Below are 24941 nucleotides of genomic sequence, written 5' to 3'. Positions count from 1 at the left end.
CATGTGGATGTACGTCTCAACAAAAGAATAAATTCATTACTTCTTTTCTTTAATATATTAGCTGAGCTGCTGGTCAATCTATCTACACCTCCTGGTTGTAAATCATTGCCAGGCTTTTGATGTCTGATTACATCCAGTCGTAAATCTATTTCTTTCGTTGACAGCCCATCCATCAGATTATTTAAATGTGTCTGTGGGTTTAAATTTGGATTATCACTCTAACTGACAATCAGTTCAAGTAAACACACCCTTCAGCCGATAGTGAAACAATTACATCCCATCCTGAGCGATCAGGTACGCCGACTCCTAATCCTTATTGTCCGCCAACATACATGCAGCATTTATTTTGATGCTGAATTTGCAAAGTGTTGAAAGTTACTTTTATATAAAATAAATAAACGAAAAGACCCCAAATACACACACACACACACACACACACATGACCACGTTCTCCGGCAGCCAGCTAGCTAAACCCCTTCAATCCATGATGTAATCTCTAAGGGTGTTCAGTAATTACAAGGTCCTGGATTCCGTTGGTGTTTGGAGCCTCCTCGGCCTTACGTAACAGACGACTCACGTGCCGTCAATGCAGTGTGGAAGATTACAATATGGCTGCTTTAAAGCCCACGGAAAGATGGCGCGACATTAAATCTACCAGGTTTCTCCGAGCAACTGCGATGATGGTGGAGAGATGATGAAGAAACAGATCTGGTGGGGATGAACTGGGTACATTTAAGTTCACATCGTTGGGGGGAAGATTGATGACAGGATATTGCTTCCTTCCAGTAGAGTGAGGATAAATTTGCTTCATTCACTTCAAAAAATGTACTAAATCACTTCTTAAGTAAGTTTTGTGGATAACTTTAAACATTTAAGTCCATTCTGTTTAGATAAAACACTCAAAAGATGTCACTGATTGGATATTATTACTGCAAAATATATTTTTCTGATGGAAATGACTTTAATGATGTATGAAATGACCAAAAATTGGTTTTGTTAGTGGATTATATTTAGTACACAATCAGTGACAATGAGCAAGAGGCCTGACAACCATCACCGACCTGGATGTAAATCTCCCATTGAGCTTCATCAACAAAGGCCTCAGTGGAAAAAAAAAAAGAGGTGTGTAAAAAACACAAAAAAAAACAAAAAAACGCACCTTTATCTCAAATCAATTCTTAGTTCTGTTCCACGACCACAGCAGCCAGAAAAAAGGAGAAGCATCGAGGGGACGCCTCGAACTTACTGGTTAGTGGATAAATTTCCCAGTTCGTCATCGTCGTCACACGGCTCCATCCTCCTGTCAGCCGGACCGGACTGATGAGTGGACGGAGAGAGAGTGTGGGATGGGCGCCCCTGGCCCCCGCCACCGAAAAGGACTCAGCGTGTCGGGAGAGACAGCTCCTGTTCTGCTCCCTGAGTCCAACTCCTTCACTCAAAAAAAAAACAAAAAAAAACCCACCGTCGAATCTCTGAATCTGAAATCCCCAAACTCAATTTTCTATGTGTGTGTGTGTGTGTGTGTGTGTGTGTGTGTGTGTGTGCATATGTGTCTGTCCTGTTTTTCTTCTTTTTCCTTCTTTTTTTTTTTTTATTCCTAGCTTGGTGCCAAATGTTCCAGCTTAGCACCGCTGTGCAGCACCGCTGGTGATGGATTTATCCAGGGGGGCATCTGGGCCAGCGGGGATAAACTTCATTCACTCACACATGCACACCAAACGCGTGGACGCCGGCGCAGATGCATGCGACTCCAGTCCCGCGGTGTGAGACCGCAACGTTGGGAAAAACCTCCCCCTACATGGCATCATCGGAGAGATGAAAAAAAAAAACCCAAACACACACACACACACTACTTGCACACAGAACAGTCGGATCAATGCATGAACAGATGTGTGCCAACTTTAGAGCCGCTACTAAGCGCAGACATCAGCAGCTGTACTTACAAAGAGCACGTGTGTGTGCGTGTGTGTGTCAGATACACACTCCCAAAACTGGGATGCCAAGGCAAGCATGTGTATATGACTCATAGTAGGCAATTCTTTCATGCATAGGAGGATGAGAATGAATGACAGCGTCTGACTGGTTGTACTACTGGATGTGGAGCAGACAGAAGTCAGCTGCGCCTCTGGGCATGAAGCAGGAAGCTAGAGATTACCCACCATCATGTAGAAACACTAAGGGAAGGACACATGATAATATGTTTGTCCTTGCTGGCTCAGCAGAGAGATAAACAAGGAGCAGTGACAAAACAGTGCACATAATAAAATATTTTATTCACCCACCATCACATAAAGTATTTTTATCCTTTATTTTCTCTTGGAAAAAATGAGAAAAAAATTATAGTAACATTGACACATGTGTTATGAGAAGAAAACACACACACACACACACGCACACCAGACGTAGCAGCTTTACTGCATCTGTTGGTGACAAAAGTTTCAGAAGGTGCCAGAAATGACTTTGCCAAAGTGATCGACATTAAAGTGATGAATAGTTGGTGAAAAAAGTGGAGCTGACTGATTATCTTGCTGATAAATGACTGCATTAACCGATGCCCTTATGCCGGTGAGGATTGTGTTTCCTGACAGCTGAATTTGCCTTTTTTTTGTGTGTATTATTTATTATACATCAGTTCGTTTGTGCTGCAAAAAGTAAATAGATGGCTATTTTAAATTCTAATCAGTTATCATTTTAAAAGAAAAAATGGTGATGAAGCTGACATTTAAAGAAAAAACAAAACAGGTTCGGTGGCATTGATTAATGTCTGATTTGTGGAATATTCTGCATGTAAATTATAAAAAAATTTTTAAAAAAATTGATAAGTCCGTATGCAGATAAAACGTCAGTGCGGCACATTTTCAGTGAGGGAGGACGCCCGGTCCGTTTGCTTCCTCTGAGACGCCACCTGGTCAACACTCTCGGCCAAGAAGCTATCTATAGCCGTGTCTGCAGGGACTGGCCTACCGATTGGTGGGTGACCATGTCCACTGTGTGTCTAATTTTATATGAAGCAACACAAAACGGTACGCCTGGTCTCAAATTTCTGCTGATTCGGTACTTTGTGTGGACGAAAAGATATCAGATATTGAGCTCCCCCCAGAGATGCAACCGCACAAAAACCTGTTCATAAATCCTGTTTCTTGTCATGACAATTTATATGATCAAACTGAACACATGATAAATGTCTCAGTTAAAGGCAGAGAGGTTAAGGTCAGTATGAAGGTGAATGCTGTGTGTATAAACAAAAAATATGTGATTAAGGAATGGGAGTAAGCTCTTTAATGTCAGAACACACACATGCAGGTGTGTGTGAGTGTGTGTGTCAATGTGTGCTGGTGCATGCTGGGAAAGACTCCGGACTTCGGTTGTGTCCATCTGGAGGCTTTGACTTTATGTAACCCTGTTTGTTTACGGAGAAAAACAGGAAGAAGAGTCTTCAAAGTAAAAGCAATTTATTTCTTTATCCACTTATTAAAATTCGATCTATCTTTATGAATATTATGAGGACTGTCAGACACTGATAGAGAGCTGGGAAAGTGACAGAAAGAAGAAAAGTAATAAATTGTCATCTATTGTCATAATGGCTAAAGCTTTATCCTGCGGATTTGATTCGGCAAGTAATACGTCTTCTTTTCGGCAGCACTTGTGTTTGAATTTTCTTCACATCAAATTACAGCATTGCAAAGTCGTTGATGAATGCTACGCAACGGATGTGATTAAATGTCAACATGTCTCATTTTCAAGTTTCTATTCCACCCAAAACCTCCAAATATTTGACCGCTGGTCCGATGGGGGAACGAGAAATAAAGGTCAAAACTTGCGATGCATCAGATACAATTGAAATTAAATTTCCCTATCTGTCTTGTTTTTTTCAGAAACTTCTGTTCTTTTGTGACTGTTCCCGCTTGAGCCAAATATCCGTGAGCATAATGTGACTTTAATGCAACACCACCTGCCGTTTAACCTTATCTAACAGTGATGATCATAAAACCTACTCTGGTATCACTGTGTAACCTTGTTACCGTGCAACCATAGACCTATTTAAACGGAGACGACTGCCTTAAAAGACCATCACACAGTTATAATCAGGTAAGGAAAGTCTTTGGATGCTCATTTGACACACAGGACGTATTATCTCTAACTGCACTTTACTCCCCAGGGAAATATCCGGCTCTTTGGCTTCTCTTTCAGACAGTTGCTGAATTTGTCTGTCTGCTGTTTAGTTCTGGACCGGTAGCACAGAGACGGTTTTTATGTGCTTTTCAGCAGACTGAAACCACAATGCTGAAAAAACAAAACAAGTCAGAATTAAAGAAGTTTCTGAGACAGCAAATAAGGTCCGAGAGCTGAGCAAGAATGTAGAATCCGGTGGGTTCGTCGCTTCCGTGAAATGCTACTGACATTACACGGTCAATTATAGAAGTTTAAGTTGTGTTTTTTTAAGTCTGAATTCAAGTAGCTACATCTAAAATGTTTTTAACCCCTAACAACAATCCTGCACGGCTCCAAAATTCACTCATTCAACAATAAGTAATCTAATGTTTTAATGCCTCAGATAAAATTGCGTGTGACAAATTGTTTTCCTCTATCAATCCCGGGCTGGGAAGGGGGCCGTACAAACTGGATTCAAGCCGTCAGGACGCTCCAGACTGCCGCCTCACTCTCACGCCCGGGCTTTGAATCCTTTCGAATTGTTGTTTCAAAACCGCCGAGCTTGAAAAAGGGAGAAAATTAAGTTACTGCGGCGAGATAAGAAGGAAGGTTCTGATCAGACTGCCTCCACCCAACTGTGAAAATGTCTGTCTGTCATGCACTCTGCTCGGGTGGAGAGATAGCAACACTTTTTCCATCCCAAAGTTCTCCTGAAGACCTAATGATTTACAACCTCTGCTCGGATGCGACGAGGCGCCCGAGAGCACTGGAACACGGAAACGCACTTTGATCGTCTCTGCCGTGTCGTATAAGTAGGTAAAAACTGAAGTCATTTTCTTTGGTGCGGAAAAGTCTGAAGGAGTGCGTTAAACAATGCAAAATCAGTGAACGGCGAGGAAATAGAGAAATTACAGAAGACGGCTACGAGGGAATTGACTCCTTGGTGCAAACAAGCGTGATATCACGCAAATGTTTTTTTTCCCCCTCTTTAAATCTAATTAAGTGCTTTTGATTAAAATGGGAAATTTAAAACGTAATTTATTGCAAATACATAAATATATTAAAATTTTCAGAGTTTCAAACAAAACAAAATCTATAATTATTTTTCAATCCAACGATTATTTATTTATTTACAAATTGAAACCCTTCAAAGACATAGGAAGGGAACAAAGCCCATTTACAATTCCTCAGTTGTCTCTGACTCTATATTCCTAAACCAAAATCTAATCAGCCAGCGTGTAAAGATACTGAACACTCCACAGGGAGTTGGGGGGTTGATTTTGTAGTGAGGGTGTCAGCAAGTGAGCTTGTTCAGACTTTTGTCTTTCCGGGGAAGGGTAGTTATTAAAAAAAAAAGGAAAGAGAAGAAGAAAGGCTAAACGAACAAAACCCCACGTTTTTCCGCTCGCTGGAGACTTTCTGAAGAAATCAAAGAGTGCTGATTTATGTTCTCTGTCTTAACTAATGCAGGGTTTGTTTTATCCGCTCTCACAGTCCTGCTACTGGGAATCCGACTCCCATTACGGAACCCTTCGTGATTAAAACCAGATGAAACCGATAATCACCACCACTGTAAGCTGTAAGTCTCAGGGAGAACTCTGGCACGGATGTTGCTATTGCTGGAGATACTTCATCCTCTCATCACGTCCGTTCTTGATAGGTGTGCGTTATTTTTCTTGTTGCTAAATTCTTAACCCATAAGGGGTAAGGAAAAATATCTTATCTAAACATCTTATCTAAATATCTTAAGCAACCAGACGCCTTCATCACCAGAGGATTTTATTTGGCACCACTGTGATAAAATGGAGTATCCAGTTAGCATGAAGCATTTTTCGCCCAACTTTTTCGTCAATGACCAAACATAAATTAGGAGCAAATGTTTTAAGTTCAAATTTGTAAAACTCATTTTAAAAAAAGTCAACCCGGACAATGTATCTGGAATAAACTCATCAGTTTACTGATAGCTGTACCCAACGACCGACCAACTCAGCAACCTGTCTTCTGACAGATTTTTCAATGAACTATCAGCATTATGTGTATTATAACTAATCTGATTACACTAAAATTATACATGAACTTCTCCCCTGATGAGTGTTCCAGTTATTACAGTGAAGTACTTACTCGTCGTCTCCAAGAAAAGACGTCTCTCTCCACGTCAGGTGACTGGTTCGCCCTTCAGAAGAGACTTTACCTGAAGCAGACTTCTTCAAGTGTTGGTCCAAGAACAGTCTACAGCTGATGGGAGCCATCACCGGGGTCAAGGCATGGTCAGAGCTGACTGATGTGAGGTCAGTGCTGTTGTCAAATGATGCCCAAGAAGAGTCAGAAGAGACAGACAGGCTGGTGTCCACCTGGTCCTTCTGAAAATCATCCTCAAGGTCCATGGTGCCAGCGAGACAATGGAAAGACCGGGATGATGGAGGAAAAAGTTGTGTGATGAAGTTGAGCGAGGATGAGAAAAGATGATGAGGAACAGTTGGATCCATTGAAGAATGTCTTGGTAAAACAAAACACTTCCAGAGAACTAAAGGAAGGGACTTTTTAAGTAGATTAATGAATGTAAAAGAGTCCTGCTAGCCAAGGGCTCAGTCTTTTCTGTCTCAATAAAGCATTAAATCGAGTGAAACAGGGAACAGAGAAGACAAAAGACCAATCAGAGGAGACTTCAGACAATAGAGGTGGTTATATGGATGTGAAGGCAGGAAAAGAAAACCATTCAGGGAAGAAACTGGAACACCAAATCCGGATAGAGAGTGGGGATGGAGAGATAAAACCAGCCACTTGCAGACAGGGGCGGGTGAATAAAAACAAACGGAGATGCGAAATCAGGTGAAAGGTATGGACAGCGGCACTTATAAGGTGATGGCTCACATCTCATTACATCCCATCTTCCCCCCCAAAACTGAATCATGCGGTAAGTTGATAGAGTCGTTGCAGGAAGGGAAATCGATTTGAAATGCATGGAGAGGCTTGAACCGGTGGATTTTGCGGCTACATGATAGCAGCAGGCGAGGGAGTGCTGTCTTGGGTTGCAGCGATAAGCAGTTCATCGCGAGAAGGCTGACCCAATCCAAACACGATTAGGGCTTACCACTGAAACCCATTAGGATCCTGATATGGGAAGGCCAGGTTAGTCAGCTTCCCACACTGGGAATTGACTAAGAGCATTTCTTCAGTGAAGTTCAAATGTAAAGGTATAGGGGAACACATCAAATTTACATCAAGTATATTTTAACCTCTTTTACTTTAAAAAAAAGAAAAAGCCAGATTAAATTGGCTGTACAAGATCTTACCCTTCTCAAGTTTCCTGTGACTAATTTAGAAGGGATGCAAATACAATGTAGAGGCTTTGAAATCAGCCAAACATCAAAATTTGTATATATTTTTTTGATGCTTTGTCACAATGTCACACAAAATATTCCACGTCCTGATTCAGAGAAGTTCCAGATGCCTTTGATACGGAATACTGAAGCAAATTCAAGTCCTTATAATGTGGCAGAGTAAGAAATCACAGGCAACGTCATCTATACATCTTTCAGAAGTATTCAAGCATGTGCATGCAGTCGAAACAGCGTTAGATTACAAAAGTATCTATCGTACACATGATGCGTAAATAATTCTGAGAGTCAATACAAGACTGTCTTTGGTTCCAGAACTGTAGATGAGGACTGGATTTGGGAAAGACATAAAGTAGGGCTGTAAGGTTAACGCGTGTGATAGATTTGGTAATTTACATTTTAAAAATGCTAATTAAGCAAATCGCTATGACCCTAACTTGCTCCCATCACTTTGGCACAGATCTACAGAGTGACATTCTAGTTTTATGAGTCCAATAAACGTTTGACTGTAGGGTAACTGGTGAACATTCTCAGACGTGTTGTAATGTTCACACAATCAAAGTGTCATTGAAGACAATGTGTAGAATTTATACTGCTGAATCCATGAGGTCTGGAGATTGTGCTTGTTGTTTTTTATTGATCACAGATTGACCATAAAAGCAGTCATGCTAAGAAAATAGGATTTCCTTGTTTTGTGCTTTTTTTCTTTTACCTGCTGAAATGCACATCAACAGAATCACACAAAAAAAACTTGAGATTTGACATCAAGCTGTGATGACCCTCGATTCAGGGGTCAAAGTTTCAATAAGATATAGTCTGGGGGGAAAAAAGGGTCAGGTGTTCAATTCTCCCATCTGCTTTACTATTATAATAGATGTGTGTGTTAAGAGGTTTTCGGTTATTCATGTCCTTTCGATTGCTCCCCGCTGATTCGTCTTAATCGTTCCAAGGCATTAAAAAAAAATTGTATGAATGCCTTGGTATCGATCAAGGTTGTAAAATACATTGAGAGAATCAACGTGCATGAAATCAGTGCTTCATAGGTGAAAACAATCATGGATATTTGAATAAGTTGATGAGCTTCAAAAAGTCTTTATTGGATTTCTACAAATGGCTAATAAAAAAGAGGAGACATTGAAAACAAACATGATTGATAAATTCTGACAGGGTACGCAAATCATTCCTCAACGCATAACACAGGTGCTCTAGATTCTACATAAACATGATTGATCGGGTACCAGGTACAAAGATGGATGTCTTTATTCCAGAAACAGACTGCATTAGCAAGTTCATTACATGTCTGTTAAAACATTTCATAGCCAAATCAACAATTGATCAACAAGGAGATGCAATGTTGTGTGTAAAAATAAATAACATACTGGTTTACATTTAGACAATTGCATATTTGCATTGATAAATATGTGTTTTGTTTGTTTCTGTCTGATATAAAATTTAGCCAAAAGGCGTCAGTCACACATGTACGCTAAATTAATTTTTAACACTTCCAAGTCGTTATAATTTTTCTGGATTACCTTCAAAATTGATATTTTGAATTTGCAGAGTGTAAAAGTGAAATGACAACACGCTGCTCGCTTCTTTTTCATACTCTTTTTCCTCATCCTTTGTTTGAACTCAAGGGGAAGAGGCGGGAGGTTGGGAAGTGCGGGACATTTATCAAACATGCATGAAACGACACAAAATACAAAGCGAGGACATAAGCAAGTCTCTCAGTGACAGACGGGAAAACACTTTTGATGGAAAGTCTTTCAAGAGTCAGTAAATTACAGCAAAAGCACTGAAGCATCTCCGGGTTGAAAGGGGGAAAGTTCCAATGTAGCAGTAGAGGGATAGCATCCATAGGATTGCTGGTGCAGGAGGTGCTTACAAGAAGTCAGTGCACAAACAAAACAGGTAAACAAGAATGCAATACCCAAAGGAGGATATAAAATTAGCATAAAGGGCAGGCAGGACACGAACGTGGTGGCTTTCAACGTGGTTTCCCTTTCCGTAGCTACAAAGAGTGACAATGGCAAGCAGCGCTGAATGCATCTCAGTCTATTCTCACCTATTAGATATTTTTTCCTTTGGTCCTACAAGTTGTAGCACATGCACATACAGACCTCGTGAGGCCTTCTTTTAAACAAAGTAGCGTCGGGCGGACAGGCGTGCAGAATAATCCCACAAACAGAGCAGCATTGAGGGTTAGTGGCGTCAAAGAAGCCAACGGTTCCCCAAGGCAACGACAGCACAACGAACGTAAGGCCAGAGGGGGAAAGGTTTGTCCAGGAAATCAGCTGAACTCCATAGGCTGCTGCCATTTAGTTCTCTGTACGGAAGCCCAGACAGATCAGTGTTAGACAGGTTGAGGGGAGGTCAGGGCGGAGGCAAACAAGGAAAGGCAAGGGAACGCAATGGCCACCATCTCCTTCAATATACAGGCCTTGGTTGCTTCATGTTGTAGTGGGCTTCTGACGCGGACACATAGGACGACTCGGGAAAAAAATCGTCGTGGAACTCTGCCATGAACCTAAGAGATAGCAGGATGGGGACAAGACGAGGGCAGGAAGTACAAGAGATCGACATGTTGTAATTCCTGAAAACGTTCAGCAGCTCTGTTAACAATGATTGCAACCACGTCTGTCCAGAATCAATACGTGCCGCAATGAATACTTCATCCTCGACTCAGAGCTTGAAGGAAATTCCCCTCCAGGTGTTCTCATGGTAGGATGGGAGAGATAATACCATAGGGAAGGTTTAAATAAAAAATGTGGATCTCAAATGTCTTGTTCAGGTCAACAACGACTTCTGTTTCCTCGATATCCCTCTCGCTCACTCAACATAAATCCGAGACCCATTGACCTCTCCCCGGATACATATGCACAAGATACCCGCCCCCCCCTTCCTCCAGTCCGATACCACCCCCAGCTATGACAGAGAGAACATGACCGACAGACAGTAATAGAGGGAAAGGGTGAACAACCCCCCTCCACACACACACCCACACCCACCATCCTATCTAATCAGTTGTGGGGAAAACTAATCCGGAATCTTCTTAGTATCCTCTACTCGGCCAAATCCTCTAAATCTTGCCATCTCATCTTAACTCCACCGGCCTTCCTAATCTCAATGCAAACAAATTATCCTCATCAGAGGAAAAACTTAAGAACTCTATGACAATGTATAATAAACAAGATCACCTGATGGGACAACCGAAGGGGCGTGTGAGAACGTCGCCGTCCAATTAGAGGCAAACAAGACTTCATTTAAAAATGTTTTTAAGACAAGTAAAACAACCGAGACAGAAAGATTCATTGAGAAGGACTGGACAGGTTTCAACTTATATTCATTAACTAGAAAATAATTTTTTACGATGTTCAGCGCCGTAAATTTACCGTTGCGCTAATCTTTCTAGCTGCAAGATCAGTAATAACACAAGGCAAGCCGCTTTAGGCATATACACTGTAAATCAACGTGTGTGCACATGTGTGCGCAAAACACACACACAGACAGACACACACACACACACACACTTAATCATAATCATTCTTGCAGAGAAAGGGAGAGTGAGAGATCAACTGTGGCCAAATCCCAGAATGCACTGCGCTTCAGTCCCATCGACATCAATCAGTTTTTCCTGCTCAGCACAATCTGCCACGAGGCCGGTTTCACAGTCATGACCACCTTGTGATTTGTGTGGCATCAAATACTGAGCCAGAGTTTATTTATTTATATTCTTTTTCTTTCTTTTTTTGATTGAGGTAGAATGGAGCTGATTTTTGGCTCTCGGACTTCTGTTCGTCCCGCTGCCAACTCATCGTGGAGGTCAGGCACTGCTCCACAGCACAACGCGGTGGCATAAGGCGGTACTGCGTGTGCTTGATTAGAGAATGAGAGGACCTAAATCCCCCCTAGGTTTGGGACTGGCTGAACTGAAGATCGCTAGGGAGGATTTAAAGATTAGACTCCCGTGCTTGTGTAACGCCCACTCATCTCCCTCCCTCTAACACATGCTCTTTCTCACTCCATCCTTTCCTCCCCTCTACTCTCATTTACTTTGTCTTCCTTGCCTTTTCGCTTCGGTGTTTTCTGGTATTTTGAAATTTCTACCGTTGTCTTTCATCTTGAGAAAAAAGTGAGTCAACTGTGCACTGGATATGTCCGGGGTGTCAAAGAGACTTCACATCCCACCCCCAACCCCCACCTTGTGAAATGAGAACTACTTGAAGCTCAAAGCTAGAGGTTACGAGTGTGCTTCAGCCCTTAGTTAGGTCAGACCACAGTTAATGGACTGCATTATTATTAGCAAGGTGCAATTGAAGTCAGGGTACTTTTAGTTAATGTCCTGCTCCTGAATGCAACACCTCACATTCCTCCAAGGAAATTAAACGTGATTTCCCACAGCTTCTGGTCAAGAAATGGTGTGTCAAAATATCTGTACTATCCCCCCTGCAGTCTAATGAGGAGGGAAACCTGCGCCCTTGATTAAAGTGTTTGCATGTAATACCTTTTTTCCCTGTTCGAATAAAAAAGAAATAACATTCATTGAACACAATTTACCTGAGAAAGAGTTCCAAATGCTTGACCAGAGCACGGAGATTCCTCTCGGGGATCTGCATCTTTCCCAGGATCTCAGGAAGCTTCACTGGAAGAAATCAAAACTGTGACTTTGAAAATAACTGCCAAACCACAATCTAACAAATTTAATCACAACGGAATGATCAGAGACACCAACCGAAGAGCCGCAAAAGGTGCTGCGCTCCATAAAGGTAGGACGGTGGAGGTAACTGGTCATTCAGAGGGTAGTTATCAGGAGTCAGTTTCCAACTTAGAACCTGAAGAGTAAAGGAAAAAATATTACGAGCAATGAGTTTCTACAGCTCAAAACTTTTCTCTGAATTCCATTAGTGCTGCTGTGTTTATGGACATTCAGCTCTATCCGCGTCTTATGGGCGTAACAGTGACCAAATGCATCTAAATGTGAGGACAATGACCAATAAAAAAAATAAAAGGAAAGCATTGAATAAAAAATGTATTCACGTTTGCGACTGAGGCAGAACGGCGCGCTGCTCTCTGAGCCACAGATTGATGAGCTGCATTCCTCATAAGGACAAAGCAGAATAGGTTTTTCTTTGCTCTTTTATGTTCTAAAATGTAATCTTACTTTTTATTGATGTTCTTTATGTGCTGGAGGTTTTATGTCGGTAATAGTTATTTTCTGCTGTGTATAGTTTCAACCATCAATGAGAAGGGCTGACATCAGTGGGGCTAATATTAGCATTTCAACTAGAGCGTCGACTGAATACATATTGGTTCAATTCCCTCCCAGTAATATGCAATCATGGAATCGGTGTCCTTGAAGAAGATAACATTTAAGTTCAATCGTGATACTAAATTCCGTCACCTCATTCAGCTCATTGTTCCTCCGGCTCTCCAAACCATAGAAAGGCCCTCCTCGATCTTTGTTAGGAGTCATGGGCAACGGCGAAGATGAGCCGCTGTGCACAGGCGTCTCTGAGAAAAGAGAAGGAACAAACAGACTTACAGATAAACATCTGGCAGCATCGCTTATCTCCAAATAAAACAGGAACAAGTAAAAGGTTTTTGAGTGAAGTTACGCTCAGGAACTTTCTTAAGAATGTTGGAAAAAAGTAGTGAAATATCACCACCTACTGGGTCAAACTGGTTATTACATCACTTATGTTTAGTTATTTAGAATAAGTGGAAGGTTAAATTAAATAACAGCCCCCAAAAAGTTACCCTAATAGTAGAATATTTCAGTTTTAAGTTGTGTGTGCTTTATTAAAAAAAAAAATTATTCCAGTGTTATGTTCGCTTACTTCTGTCGAGGTTGAAGAAGAACTTGGGCTGGGATGAGGTGTCCACCAAACGGCGTTTGAGCTGCGGGGACGCTGCGGCACTGCCTCCTCCTAAATATTACATGTATATAACAAACGATTAAAAACAAAAGAACTGATACAACTGTTTTATATATAAACAAAACCTGATGACCTCCGCTGCTTCCTTCAGCTGGCCGATCTCCCCCAGACGTGTTCCTTGTGGAGCGTCTTAGCGACTGCGACTGGTACGAGATGCAATCCATGTCAGGGTGGCGCCGGCGCTTTGGAGTGGGAGCCGTCGGCGTGGTTGCAGAGACGTCGCTCAACGCTGGTTGGCTGTCCGTGGACTGGGGGGTGGGTGGGTTGTGCCCAAGCGGGCTCGGACTACGGTCCCGTTGAGCGCTTGAAATGCAAAATTGAGTCAAATACAGTATATCACGGACAAATGATGACTCAACATGTCAGACCTGATGACTCTTACTTGCTGGAGCAGGGCGAGCTTTCATTGATGGCCAGGAAAAGCCTGGAGGAGCTGACCTTTTTGAACTGAGCTTGCTCACAGGGGTAAAGGAGGATCATGGGTAAGGTGAAGTCAAACGTGATCCTCAAACCATCGACCATCTCTTTACACAGCTCCTCACTTGAATCAAAGGAAAGATTCATTTTTACAGAATTAATATTACATGTGATTTCGCGACTATTTCCCCTTGATGCCCAGAGCCTCCAGACAGACCTCTTCTCTGGGGGGACCGGTTGCGGGCTGCTGTTCTGCATGGCGTTCTGCTGACGCCGATACCTCTCGTTGGCCATGAACGCCTTGTTGATGGTGAAGTGCTTGACATAGGACTCTAAGATATGCACCACATTCATCTGACAGGGCACCATTACAAGCTAGCAGAGAAAATTATAGGCAATTATGACGGTAAAGGTTCCCAGTGATACCCACAAACTGTTCGAAATGCTCGACAGATGAGCAAAATGAAAAAACTAAGTACAACAAACTGTTTTGTGTGGTTTACCTTCTTCCTCTTGTTGATGTAAAAACAGTCATCCTCCAGTTTCTTCTTCAGAACATCCGGGATGTTGATGTCGACGTGAACAATCTTCTCCTCACATTCCCTCTTAACATTCATGTCTGGTTCAACCCTCTGATATGATACACGAACAATCAAAGATTAGTTTGCCTGATACGTACCTAAAAATCCTCTGACTAGATATTAAAACAAAATTGAAGCTAAGTGAACTAAAGGCCTTAAATTTAAACATCCTATTTGGACAGTGAGCCGATCCGCTTCACCATTTTGTTGATATCCTCAGAGAAGGCACTGTCCCCGCTATTTGAAGAATCAGGCTCGGAATCATCGCCGTCACTGCTCTCTGAAGATGAAATCAAACCTTGGGACAGACAAAGGGAGTCACTCGATCGCTGAGGGGAGACTGTAAGCGCAAAACGCAAAGATCAAACAAGATTCCTCACATGCATCATCACTGTCATCCTCTTTAGGGAGAGTCTTCAGAGAAGTTTTAGTACCAGACGGACGACGACGCCTCTTTGCCCATGCCTTTCTCTTCCTGACAGCAGGAAGGGGGGAAAACAAGCACGCAAAATTTAGCAGTCTAATAGAACATGTTGTTGTAATTATCATGAATCCAAAGCCTGCATATGTATACATTCAATGGACTGGACTGTGTTATGGGTTACAGGTGTCATGTATGGTTACTGACAGCGGTAGGACTGTCAACCATTCCAATGAGTGAGAATTATTGCCAGGAGGCTCCAGTGACACACACACACAAACAGGAATATACTCCACGTTTATCTGTTTTATTTGTCTTTTTCATGTCTGAATGAATGAACATGAACTTACATGCGACCTAGAGCTTTGCGAGCCAGTTTATGCTGCAATCTACGGTTTTCCTCAGTGTCCCTTAGGACATGATCTTCTGCAGCCCAACGATCCCAGCTACCCGAAAACACACACAAGCACGTATAAAATAAAACTGACAAAAAAAAAAAAGTCACACAAAACCAGTATGTGGTTCTACACCAGTGTTCTATGACTATTCCGTAACACACATTGATGAATATGAGATTTTGCAGCAATAAACACTATGAATATGAAACATTTAGGTCAGTTGTTAACGGTAATCAAACCAAGCCGATTTTGTGTTACCTTCTGTTCCAGCCGTTGAAGTGAATCAGATACTTTGGAACTCTTTTTCCATGTTTATGTGCACCTAAGACGTCAATGACCTGTTATGTGAACACACGATATGTACAATTGAAGTACAATCTTACTTTAGCAACGTTGTCATTCAGTCCGTTTTCATAGGTTCAGGAAATCTTAGTCTAACGTCGTGAATCGGCTTATCACATCAGATAGCGGCACCTAGGTTTGGGCTTTCCCGTGGTCATCCTTTACATGCATGCTATACGCCACAATCAATCTGAAAAGGAACATCTCATTTTCAATAGTCAGTACACCTACCTCCACCATGTGTTGATTTTGAGGTAGAAGACTGCACTTTTCTAATGCATTATAGCATATACACAATCTTTTTGCAGAAGGTTGCTTACAAAGAATGTCTGCAGTCTCTTCAATTTCTCAAAAAGGAGTATTAAGATTTTAAATATTAATGATCACAATAGCAGGTTTCCAGGCTGCATTATTAATACAAATACATCAAAATATATGAAGGTCATTCATTCGCTGCACTGGAGCGTAGAGTGCAACATGAATTAAATGGTGTGTTTCAGTTGTATGAGAGAAAGAGAACGTTCGATGGTCGAAAGAGAACGTTTGATAGGTTTTTTTTAATATGTTTTACCTTTTTTCATTGCCCCGGCATGGAAACAACGTGGCAACAGTTCAAGACAAGTGTTGACAGTTCAGAGGTAGCTAAGGGATGACACCGGAAATGCCGGAGTAAGGCGCTGGTGCTACATATTAGCTTGTTGTCTAAAACATGACATTATCACGGTGTTTTCCAGGAGAGTACGGTCTTAAATATACACACCCAAGTACACAATAGTTTTGCAAATTCGTTTCAGTTGACTAGCTTTTATACTAAAATGATGTTTCACAAAACATCCAACAATCTCAATAACAGATTAGCTCATTTTGGTTTAGCTAACAAGCTAACGCTAATTTAGCTGACGTTCCCTGCAAGATAAAGTAAAAACAGTAAATTTTACTCACACGATATCCTTTGTGAAGAGAAAATTTGTATAAAATACTTGGAGCTTCTTAAAACGCTGATAGCTTGTGTAGTTAATGCAGCCAACTGTTGTTTAGCAAGAGATAACTTAGCTTTCAACGAAGCTAACGCTAACAGTGAGCTAACATGTAAACATAACTTAAGCTAAAATGCGGGGCTACAATGTAGCCTCGGTTAGCATCCAAACTCAAAACGACGTAATACTCCTCTTATGGATTGAAAATGGATAACGTCTTTGAGGTTGCATGCAATAGAAATAAAATAGCTGAAATAACTGAAATGCTATATTGTAAAGGTTTTGCCAAATTATCGGGACGAATGTTTCTGTGCGTTCGCTTATTACGCGTTGCGTTGAGCTACTTTGGATGACGGCCATCCATAGAAGTCGTCTGTTTTATGACGACTTCAAATGATCAAGTAAATTTATTTATTAAATGTATAATTTTGTACTAAGTTTTTTTTTTTGCAGCATTTTGAAGAAAAATAAAGAGTAATTAATTTTACTAATGTTATTTAAACTGCGCTTCAGCAAGAAATTGGAAATCAAGCGCACCCGGAAATCGTGCAAAAACATACTTTAGAGCTCTGTTTACGTTTAACGTTGTATGCAGAAGTCCATAAAGGCTTAATGGTCGAAAACAACAAGTGGAAACATCAGACAAGCATTTCCTTCCCATTGTTAATTAATCATTTGTGCACGATCGAAATACTTTAGAACTGAATTACTTGCATAAAACGTTACCTTTGCATCATACAACACTTTAGCCTTGGTAGGGTCGGGTTCAAAGCACAGGACTCTTTCTCCTTTGTGAAATTGATATTTAATTCCCCGCGAATTCATTTGTTCATGGCGACTTGTAGGAGAGGGGGCATCGATCGAGACCCCATAGACTCCGTAACCCTTTCTTTGCCAAACAGTGATGGTTCCTCCACCACGAACAGCCTCGACAGGGATGGCGCTGTTTTGAGACGCATCTCCAGATTCTCGTTTTGCCTTCATCGACTCTTCGTCAGTTCCCCCTGCAGCCTGCGGGAGCATTATTTGGCTGCAAACTTATTTATGTCGAAGTTTCCCAAAAAAGACAAAAGTCTTTTTTTGTACAAATTAATCACACACATAAGCCTGAATTTGTACATCACACATTTTTCCTGTTATAAACGTAATTTAAGCTAAACAAAAAACCACCAAAAGTAAAGGGTTATCAAGTTGTTATATGTGCACATATCAAGGTAATTGGTGTCTTCCTTCACACCTCTTGTGTACCATCGTACTGTACTCCCAAAATTTCCAACCACTGAAAGACGTCAGAGAAACTCGTTTTTATTATTTTTGGTCCCTTAGGGACACTGTACTAATTTTGTAATAGAAAATTTTGTCCAGCAGGTGGCGGTAGAAGCGCAAATAATACACATGAACCCTTAAACCTGTGAACAGACTGTTTTTGGTTTAATTTCTACAATTTGTTATAAAACTGTAAGTTATCAACTTCCACAAAAATGAAAACACACATGTGTCCACACATAGAATAGCCTACACTAACAGTGGGTGTGATTCTGTGTATTTAGTTTCCAAACGAATGCCTTAAAGACCCCCTGTTGTTTTTAGTGCCTTACATTTATTTTATCATCCTTAACACGACAAGCTTTCATACCATGTTCGCATGTGTGAAGAAAAAAAAAAAAAACCAGAGGGGAAAACCATCTGCATCTGCTCAGATCCTTAAAATGATGATTTGCAATGTACTGGAACACTGCAAATGGCATAATTTACAACTCTGCTGATCCTATTCTCAGATTAGATATATATACTTAAACCACCCAGTACAAATCAAGTGAGGCTGGCATCATAGATCACATACCTTAGAGGAGCAACATCAGTTAACGTTTAAGAAAAGAGCCTTTTTCTTGAGGCAAAATACAGTAAAAGAATTCGCCATATCTCAATAATCTAATCTACCTCTATTGGAACAATATGGAGGCTCTTGAATGTATACAATATGTGGATATTTTCACGTGGGGCCAGGAACATGCGAAGTCTTTCCTTGGATAGACATGTCGCTCCAGGGCGTGATCTGTGTGTCTTCAATTATAGCCTCTCCTCTGTGTTCAAACGTAGTCAAGGACTTCTCCACAATCCCCGAGTTTAATCGAGAAGTCAGACTATTTGTTGGTCATAAATCCCTCCTTCCACCACATATGTGTTTATTGTCTTGACCAGACCAAAATAGACCCTCCATCGCTGCTTTATTGTTTCATATCTGGTATCCAGATCTAAAATTTGATTTCATTTGTTCCTGACCTTGTGACTGTTTCATTCATATCTGTCATGAAGTTGTGAACAATGTGCAGGAAACCACGTTTTTACAGCTCAATGTGCTCATTTAGCTTTAAATGGATTCATGCAGGGTGGCTCTGCTATTGTGCACCAAATATGGACAGTGTGTACATGACACTGACTGGGACTGGCTCAAGCATGGCCTTGGTGAATAGGCGCTCTCTTTCTTTTCTCCTGCCCCGAATGCGTTTGATTTATTTTGACAGTCACGCCAGACGATGGCCGTTTCACGTTAAATATTTTCCTTGGCTTCACGTTGGTAACACAAATTCTGCAATGCATTTGAAGGTAGCGGAGAGTCATGTGAAGGATGCAAGGCTCTTTTGCTTGATTGTCCTTTCGGCTCTGCAGCATTGTTCCTTATTACTGTTGTTTTTGGCTCCCTTCCCCTCAAACGGAGGAATACGTGGGCCGAGTTCAGGGTAATAATGCCTCAAATTCTGGCTTTTTCCCATCAACTTCTTTTTTTTTTTTAATAGACTAATGCAAAACATGCTTTGTTTCTATAATTCCACCTCCTGTGTTTTCACTTAGCCCATGTCTCACACTCGACTGTTTTTAGAAGGGTCAAATCTATCTCAGCTGTTATCAGTTTCGTGTCAAGCTGTGTGGTTTTGTGTGTGTGTGTGTGTGTGCGTGTGTGTGTGTGTGTGTGTGTGTGTGTGTGTGTGTGTGTATGTGTGTGTCATGCGGCTTCATGAAGCTTCATAAGCTCCTTTATCAGCCGTCCGGCACCCTCCTCTCCGGCCTCCCACTGTCTCTTTTCATTTTTCCCATACTTTCACACACTGGGCCACACATGCCCCTGTTCTCTTTCTCTCTCCCTCTCCATCTCTCTTTCCTTTCTTTCTCTCTATCACACTCATCCAATCTCATCCATCCTAACAGAGCATCTGTGTATATAAACAGAGTAAAAAGGGAATACCCCCTCTTGCTCAGGTGCATGAAGAATTAATCCGATGTCTCATTTATTGCTGAGCTAAAAATAACCCACAGCAGGCTTCACGGCCCATTATCTACAGACTGCGTGGTGGATTAAATGGGAGGCAGGGATTAATATGCCTATTTCCATCACTGTCTCAATCACTGTCTGTCTGTGTGCGTGACCTTCTGTCTGCATGTCGAATCAACTTCATGAAAGTAAACGCATCTTTCCACGGATGAAGTTGGGAAGGAAACAAAGTGATTTGGTCCAAAACGGCTGTCAATCCGGGAAAGTTCTGAGAGAACGACAACATTTTGGTTGGTGATGATGGCGTTCTGTCACTGATTATCATACGGAAGATATTTGTTTCATAAAGAAATAAAACGAGGCGCAAAACGTTGATGATCTACGTGCAAACGACATAAAAGGACAACATTATTTGGCCTTAAATGGGCCAACAAGCAAACATAAACACTGATGTTAAGTTTCCTGACACCCCCCAAATTCCCCCCCCCCCACACACACACACACTCAATCTGTCTTCTTACTTCACTTCTGTGCGGGAATGACCAGAGTGCGGAGGAGCGCAGGAGCGAAAAAAAGTCTCGCTCTTTATCCACTTTGCGCAATTTTTTCCAGTCAAATGCGGCACATCTTCCAGCGCCTCGCCTGTTCGGAGCTTCAAAATTAATGGGGAATCCCTAAACTCGAGTCTGGTAGTTGTATGGGGAGCTTCAGAGAGACGAACCGAGCAGCGCTGATCCACAATAAGGTGAAATGTCTGCCGCGCAAGGGCTCCTCAACAGCGTCTTCTCCTGCTCCTCTCCCGCATCCAAAGCCATAACCAAGCGGCGACTGCGTCAAACTCGGAGTCTGGACCCCGCTATCATAAGAGACTGTGACCCTGATGGGGAGGGAGCGAGCGGCGCATCGTTTTCTGCCGCGCCGGTTGCAGACGCAGGTGCGTCCCCGGAGCGCTCCGCTGCGAAACCGGCTTTACGCACCAAGATCCCGACGTTAAAGGAACCCATAACACCCTCCCTCTCCTCTCCTTCCATACCTCTGGATGTCTCTCCATCCTCCAACTTCCACTTTGATTATGACATAGTGAAGCGTGCCAAAAGGAATACCACCGGGGATTTACCGTTTTTGGTGAGGGGACCCGGCGCACCGCCGTCCGGGAGCACTGGCGCGCTTTTCTCTCCGCGGAGGTGGCTCCAGAAGAAAGTGCAGCCATCCAGCTCTCACGCTTACGTCGTGTGGAAATCAGAGGTAAAATTTAGTGCTCTTTCACAGAGAATAAAAAAAGACGTCAGGACAGAACTGACTCCAGTTGAGCCACTGGTTTGGATGCTGGTTATTTCATCTTACAATCGCTTCTCTGGCCGGTTTATGACAGCTCTTGGAGCAGTTAGAGAACGCAATCAGCAGACTTTACACGCTGTTTATTTTTCCTACAAGCACATTTTGTATTTCACTGATTGCTGGAGACAGAAAGTTGCATTCGAATTGAAGTCAGAAATCAGGATTTGACGGCTGTGTGTTGAAAAGCTGCAGCCTTGTAAGAATGATGAAGAAGAGGGGGTCTGACACCTGCACCCCGAGGCTGTCCAGAATACAGCTGGTGCACCACAACTACATGTTCTGGCCTTGCTTCAAGGCATTGTGGGTAGCCCAGATGAGGCAGCAGCACCTGGATGTTTTTCCAGTCTCCTCTGTGAACTCTGAAGGAACATTCCTTCAAACTCTTTTCTTCAACCGCTCCGGCTTTTGTCTTCATGTTGGCTTCAGATTGGGGTGGGAATAAAGGAACGGAGCGGCGTATGAAATCCTCAACAAAACATACTTAGGCGACTTATGGGGAGGGGAGGGGGTTTAGGCTGCATAGTTGGCACAAATCCACATGCATTGGTGAAGAGGTATCATTTCTGTGCTTCTTTTGTTCACCTACTTTCTTTTAATCTGTGTATGGAGTGTGTGTGCATGCAGTAGCGCACGCATGCTGATGCTGGGGGTCATAAGGGCGCACGTCCCGGGACGATCTGTTCTCACGGCTGCAGGCGGTCGCAGGGTTAAAACCGTGCGGCCCTCGAACCGGTTCTCCCATCATTTCCTATTACAATGAACGGCTCCAGCTTCACCCTCTCCTCACACACACACACACACACACACACACACACACACACACACACACACACACACACACACACACACACACACACACACACACACACACACACACGCACACAATCACGAAGCCACTCTCCTCCCTCTCTTCCTCTTTTCCAAGATGTTTAGGAGTTTTCCCACCGCTCTAACTACATTTTCCATGTTACCCCCCCCCCCCCCAAACACCCCTCCACCACCCCGCTATGGCCCACTGAGGATAACATGAGGCCATCAGTTTGGAGTCATTAGTGCAATCTGGACCATGAAGTTACTGCACCTCAGAGTGTTTGTAAAAATCCCGAGCCAAGAAGAGCTCTGGATTTTGGGAAGCGTAATCTTGTTTTGGGGGATTCATGCAGCATTCATGCAGGATTCTTCTGTTTAGAACTCTCCTTTCAGCATGATAGCGATGCACTCCATCACTCGGGCAGAAGGAAACATCCATAAGGATGTCAAATCCGTTTGCTCTTTATTCCAACACGGTTCATTCTAAAGCGTTTTCCCGTTTTTAAAAACCACAGACGACACCTTGGCCTCATTTCCCATTTGATTTACTTCACCTTGTAAGACACACAAACGTAATTCTATTTTTTTTTTTTGCTGCATGTAAAGATCTTTCAGGCCCCCACCGACGCCGGAGTCCTGGGTGTGTGCCCGGTGTTGCTCATTGTCTGGCTAATAAAACAATCCCAGCTTTCAGCTCCGCTACAGTGATGATAACATAAGTTCAAGCATGAAGGCGATGAAATGAGAAAAACACTAACAGATAACTTTTTGTATGAAAGCCTGAAATAGTCCACAAAAATGTCCACAACTGTATAATTGAATTAAGAGAGTATAAAGGGTGTCACATCTATTTAGAACTTCACTCATTCAAGACATAAGTAACTTTTTTTCTTTCCTCGTAAATGAACCAAAAGCTGATCCCCAGAAGACAAATAGAGTCTTTGGAATCTCTGCCTGTCATTATGTGTGCGGCGAGGATTTTTATTTGCAATAAACTGTGGAAAACACTTTAATAAGTTTGTGTTTATCAGTAAAAACGTCCAGGAGGGCTTCCAAAATCAACTTGAAATGCTTTCCTGGTGGTTTTGTTCTGGAGTCATTTGTTGAAATCGGCATCATCTGGTCATTGTTATCAGGTGCTGTTGTTTTAAAATGCTCTCACGGTCATTACTGGAACTTATTATTTATTAAATGAATCTTTTGTTCTTAGAATTACGTTCTGGTGGAATCCAAAAAAGGAGGATTGAAAAATTTATCGGACAGAGAAAAGGTCCTGGACCGATTCAATGGATTTGAGGTTCGACTCTTCATGTGAGGATCATGACATGTGGTGTCTTTACTTTCACCTTCCTTTGAGAAACCATGTCTGGAAATTTTCCACTTAATCTCCAAATAGAGGCTAAAATAATATCGGTGACATCATCAGGATCATCTAGCTACTAATGACTGATACAATCCTAAATTACAAAGAGAAGATTAAATTTAAATTCTATTAAAGGAAGCTTGATCATTTGGACCAAAATATCCCAAACCATCTAGGGGTTTTTTTAGGACGGTAAAAATAGGATAAAATCAAATTATTTTGGGTTATATCTAGGTCTCAATTTGCTCTAGACTTCTGTTTTTTGTCGCATCCTCACCTCCCGTCTTTGCCTCTACACGGGGTGCAACCTGCGACTCCTCAGGTCTTGCGCCATGCCTTTTTAAGGAGGAAGACATGGTTTGAAATAGGAGAAGAAGACGAAGAAGAAGAAAGTTGGAGGGGAGTAGTGGAGACACAGCAGAGATGTGATGGCTAACACACAACAACAAAAAAAGCAGAGCTTGACAGTTATATGGGCCATGATTGCTTAATAGCTGTTTCCACGGTCAGGTTGTTGAAAGAAGAATGACGCAAGAAAAGAAATGATCAGAAAGTACCCTTTGTGTTGCTGCAGGAGGGAGGGAAGCATTTCGTCTCCTGGATGGATACACTCTAGAGTTGGGGCGTCGCATTAACACACACTCTTGCAAAATAGCACAAGTATGAAAACTTAACTTTCACAAGGGAAACATGCTGGACAGTGTGTCTGAAAATGCAATGCACACACACACACACGCACACGCATGCACACGTGCGCAAAGGCTCGGGGAGGAAACAGTGGTGGACTAATTTAATCCCGGTTGTTTATGGGGCTTAAGAATGTTAACATTGTCTATTTTTAGAGCCGTTTACCCCTAATGCTTTAGAGGAGAGACCAAGCAAAGAAAATATTCCAAAATAAAATCCCCACCATTAAAAATATCTACAAATATTGTATCGAAATGATCGATAGTAGAGGATTTCATAGCGAGCCAAAGCCTTTCATGTAATCTAATCAAGTAATACATCACGGTGTTAGTTTTAAGGATTTGAAGTTGATATTAGTGTTTTTACTGTGTGAATGACACCCATGGTAATACAGTTGGGCTGATTTTTATGTTTGCACAAGGAAATCTTTCTTTTCTTTTCATTTTTACCCAAATCACAATCACAGAAGTTGTACTTCTGTAAAGTTTTCACTCAGATTGTTGTATGACTTGTTTTTAACAACTGCTGATAGGAAAGTAAGAACATAAATTTTACATTGTTTTGAAGTGAGCAGCGATGTTATTTGGTAACTAACATTTAAATCATTGCCGTTCTTAAAATTCTCTAGCTGGAGAAGAGCTAAATACATAAGCATTGGCAGAGCATTTCATTTGCTTTCTTTCCAGAAGATGAAATGTTTTAAATTTAGTGGCATATTAATTCACTTTATTGCTCATAACTCTAAATATCTCTAAAAGATGTTGCAGCTGATTGTCTTTTCATTAATACTTTAAAATGGCCACAGATGGAAGAAAGCTTGAACTTTGTTTTGTCTGTCAGCATGCTATGGTAGACTAACGAGAAAAATTCCCGTCTTTTCTATGACTTAACTTGCTTTTGCATTTCTGAC

General features: G+C 41.8%; 3 protein-coding genes across 4 annotated transcripts in view; 1 reads left to right on the top strand and 2 right to left on the bottom strand.

The window, feature by feature from the left end:
* Positions 1-1456, bottom strand: part of LOC137591428 (FERM and PDZ domain-containing protein 4-like) — a 45847-nt gene extending 44391 nt beyond the window's left edge. Inside the window, exon 1 of the mRNA XM_068309408.1 lies at positions 1247-1456. Coding sequence (XP_068165509.1) covers positions 1247-1296 — 50 coding nt within the window. The 5' untranslated portion in view covers positions 1297-1456. The remainder of the gene's footprint in view (positions 1-1246) is intronic.
* A 7108-nt stretch (positions 1457-8564) lies between these two features.
* LOC137591636 (MSL complex subunit 3-like) lies at positions 8565-17561 on the bottom strand. 2 transcript variants are annotated; one of them, XM_068309762.1, is made up of 14 exons: positions 17289-17561; positions 15502-15581; positions 15196-15291; positions 14805-14899; positions 14625-14722; positions 14347-14475; positions 14061-14218; positions 13809-13967; positions 13500-13729; positions 13328-13417; positions 12892-13001; positions 12223-12322; positions 12048-12132; positions 8565-10017 (listed from the first exon to the last, which is right to left on the bottom strand). In XM_068309762.1, exons 1-14 carry the CDS (start codon positions 17544-17546, stop codon positions 9918-9920), a joined length of 1788 nt encoding a protein of 595 aa, XP_068165863.1. In that variant the 5' UTR covers positions 17547-17561; the 3' UTR covers positions 8565-9917. The 2 variants fall into 2 exon arrangements, with proteins under 2 accessions (XP_068165863.1, XP_068165864.1); XM_068309763.1 differs by lacking the exon at positions 17289-17561 and adding an exon at positions 16528-16900.
* Positions 17562-20358: 2797 nt separating this feature from the next.
* Positions 20359-24941, top strand: part of LOC137591635 (rho GTPase-activating protein 6-like) — a 62293-nt gene continuing 57710 nt past the window's right edge. The window contains exon 1 of the mRNA XM_068309760.1: positions 20359-21078. Within this exon, the coding sequence (XP_068165861.1) occupies positions 20584-21078 (495 nt within the window). The 5' untranslated portion in view covers positions 20359-20583. The remainder of the gene's footprint in view (positions 21079-24941) is intronic.

The sequence above is a fragment of the Antennarius striatus genome, chromosome 24 (genome assembly GCF_040054535.1).
Source record: "Antennarius striatus isolate MH-2024 chromosome 24, ASM4005453v1, whole genome shotgun sequence".
NCBI classification, from domain to species: Eukaryota; Metazoa; Chordata; class Actinopteri; order Lophiiformes; family Antennariidae; genus Antennarius; species Antennarius striatus.
Note: the sequence above shows the minus strand (reverse complement) of the source record. Positions and strands in the feature narration are given on the sequence as shown.

Excerpts from the sequence above, each read along its gene's own strand:
- LOC137591636 (XM_068309762.1), bottom strand. The coding sequence starts at position 17,546 with ATGAAGGCAAAACGAGAATCTGGAGATGCGTCTCAAAACAGCGCCATC. Across the intron at positions 13,968-14,060 it reads CCGGTCCCCCCAGAGAAGAG|TGAGGAGCTGTGTAAAGAGA; the intron begins GTCTGTCTGGAG and ends CTTTGATTCAAG. Across the intron at positions 13,730-13,808 it reads AGCTCGCCCTGCTCCAGCAA|CGCTCAACGGGACCGTAGTC; the intron begins GTAAGAGTCATC and ends TTGCATTTCAAG.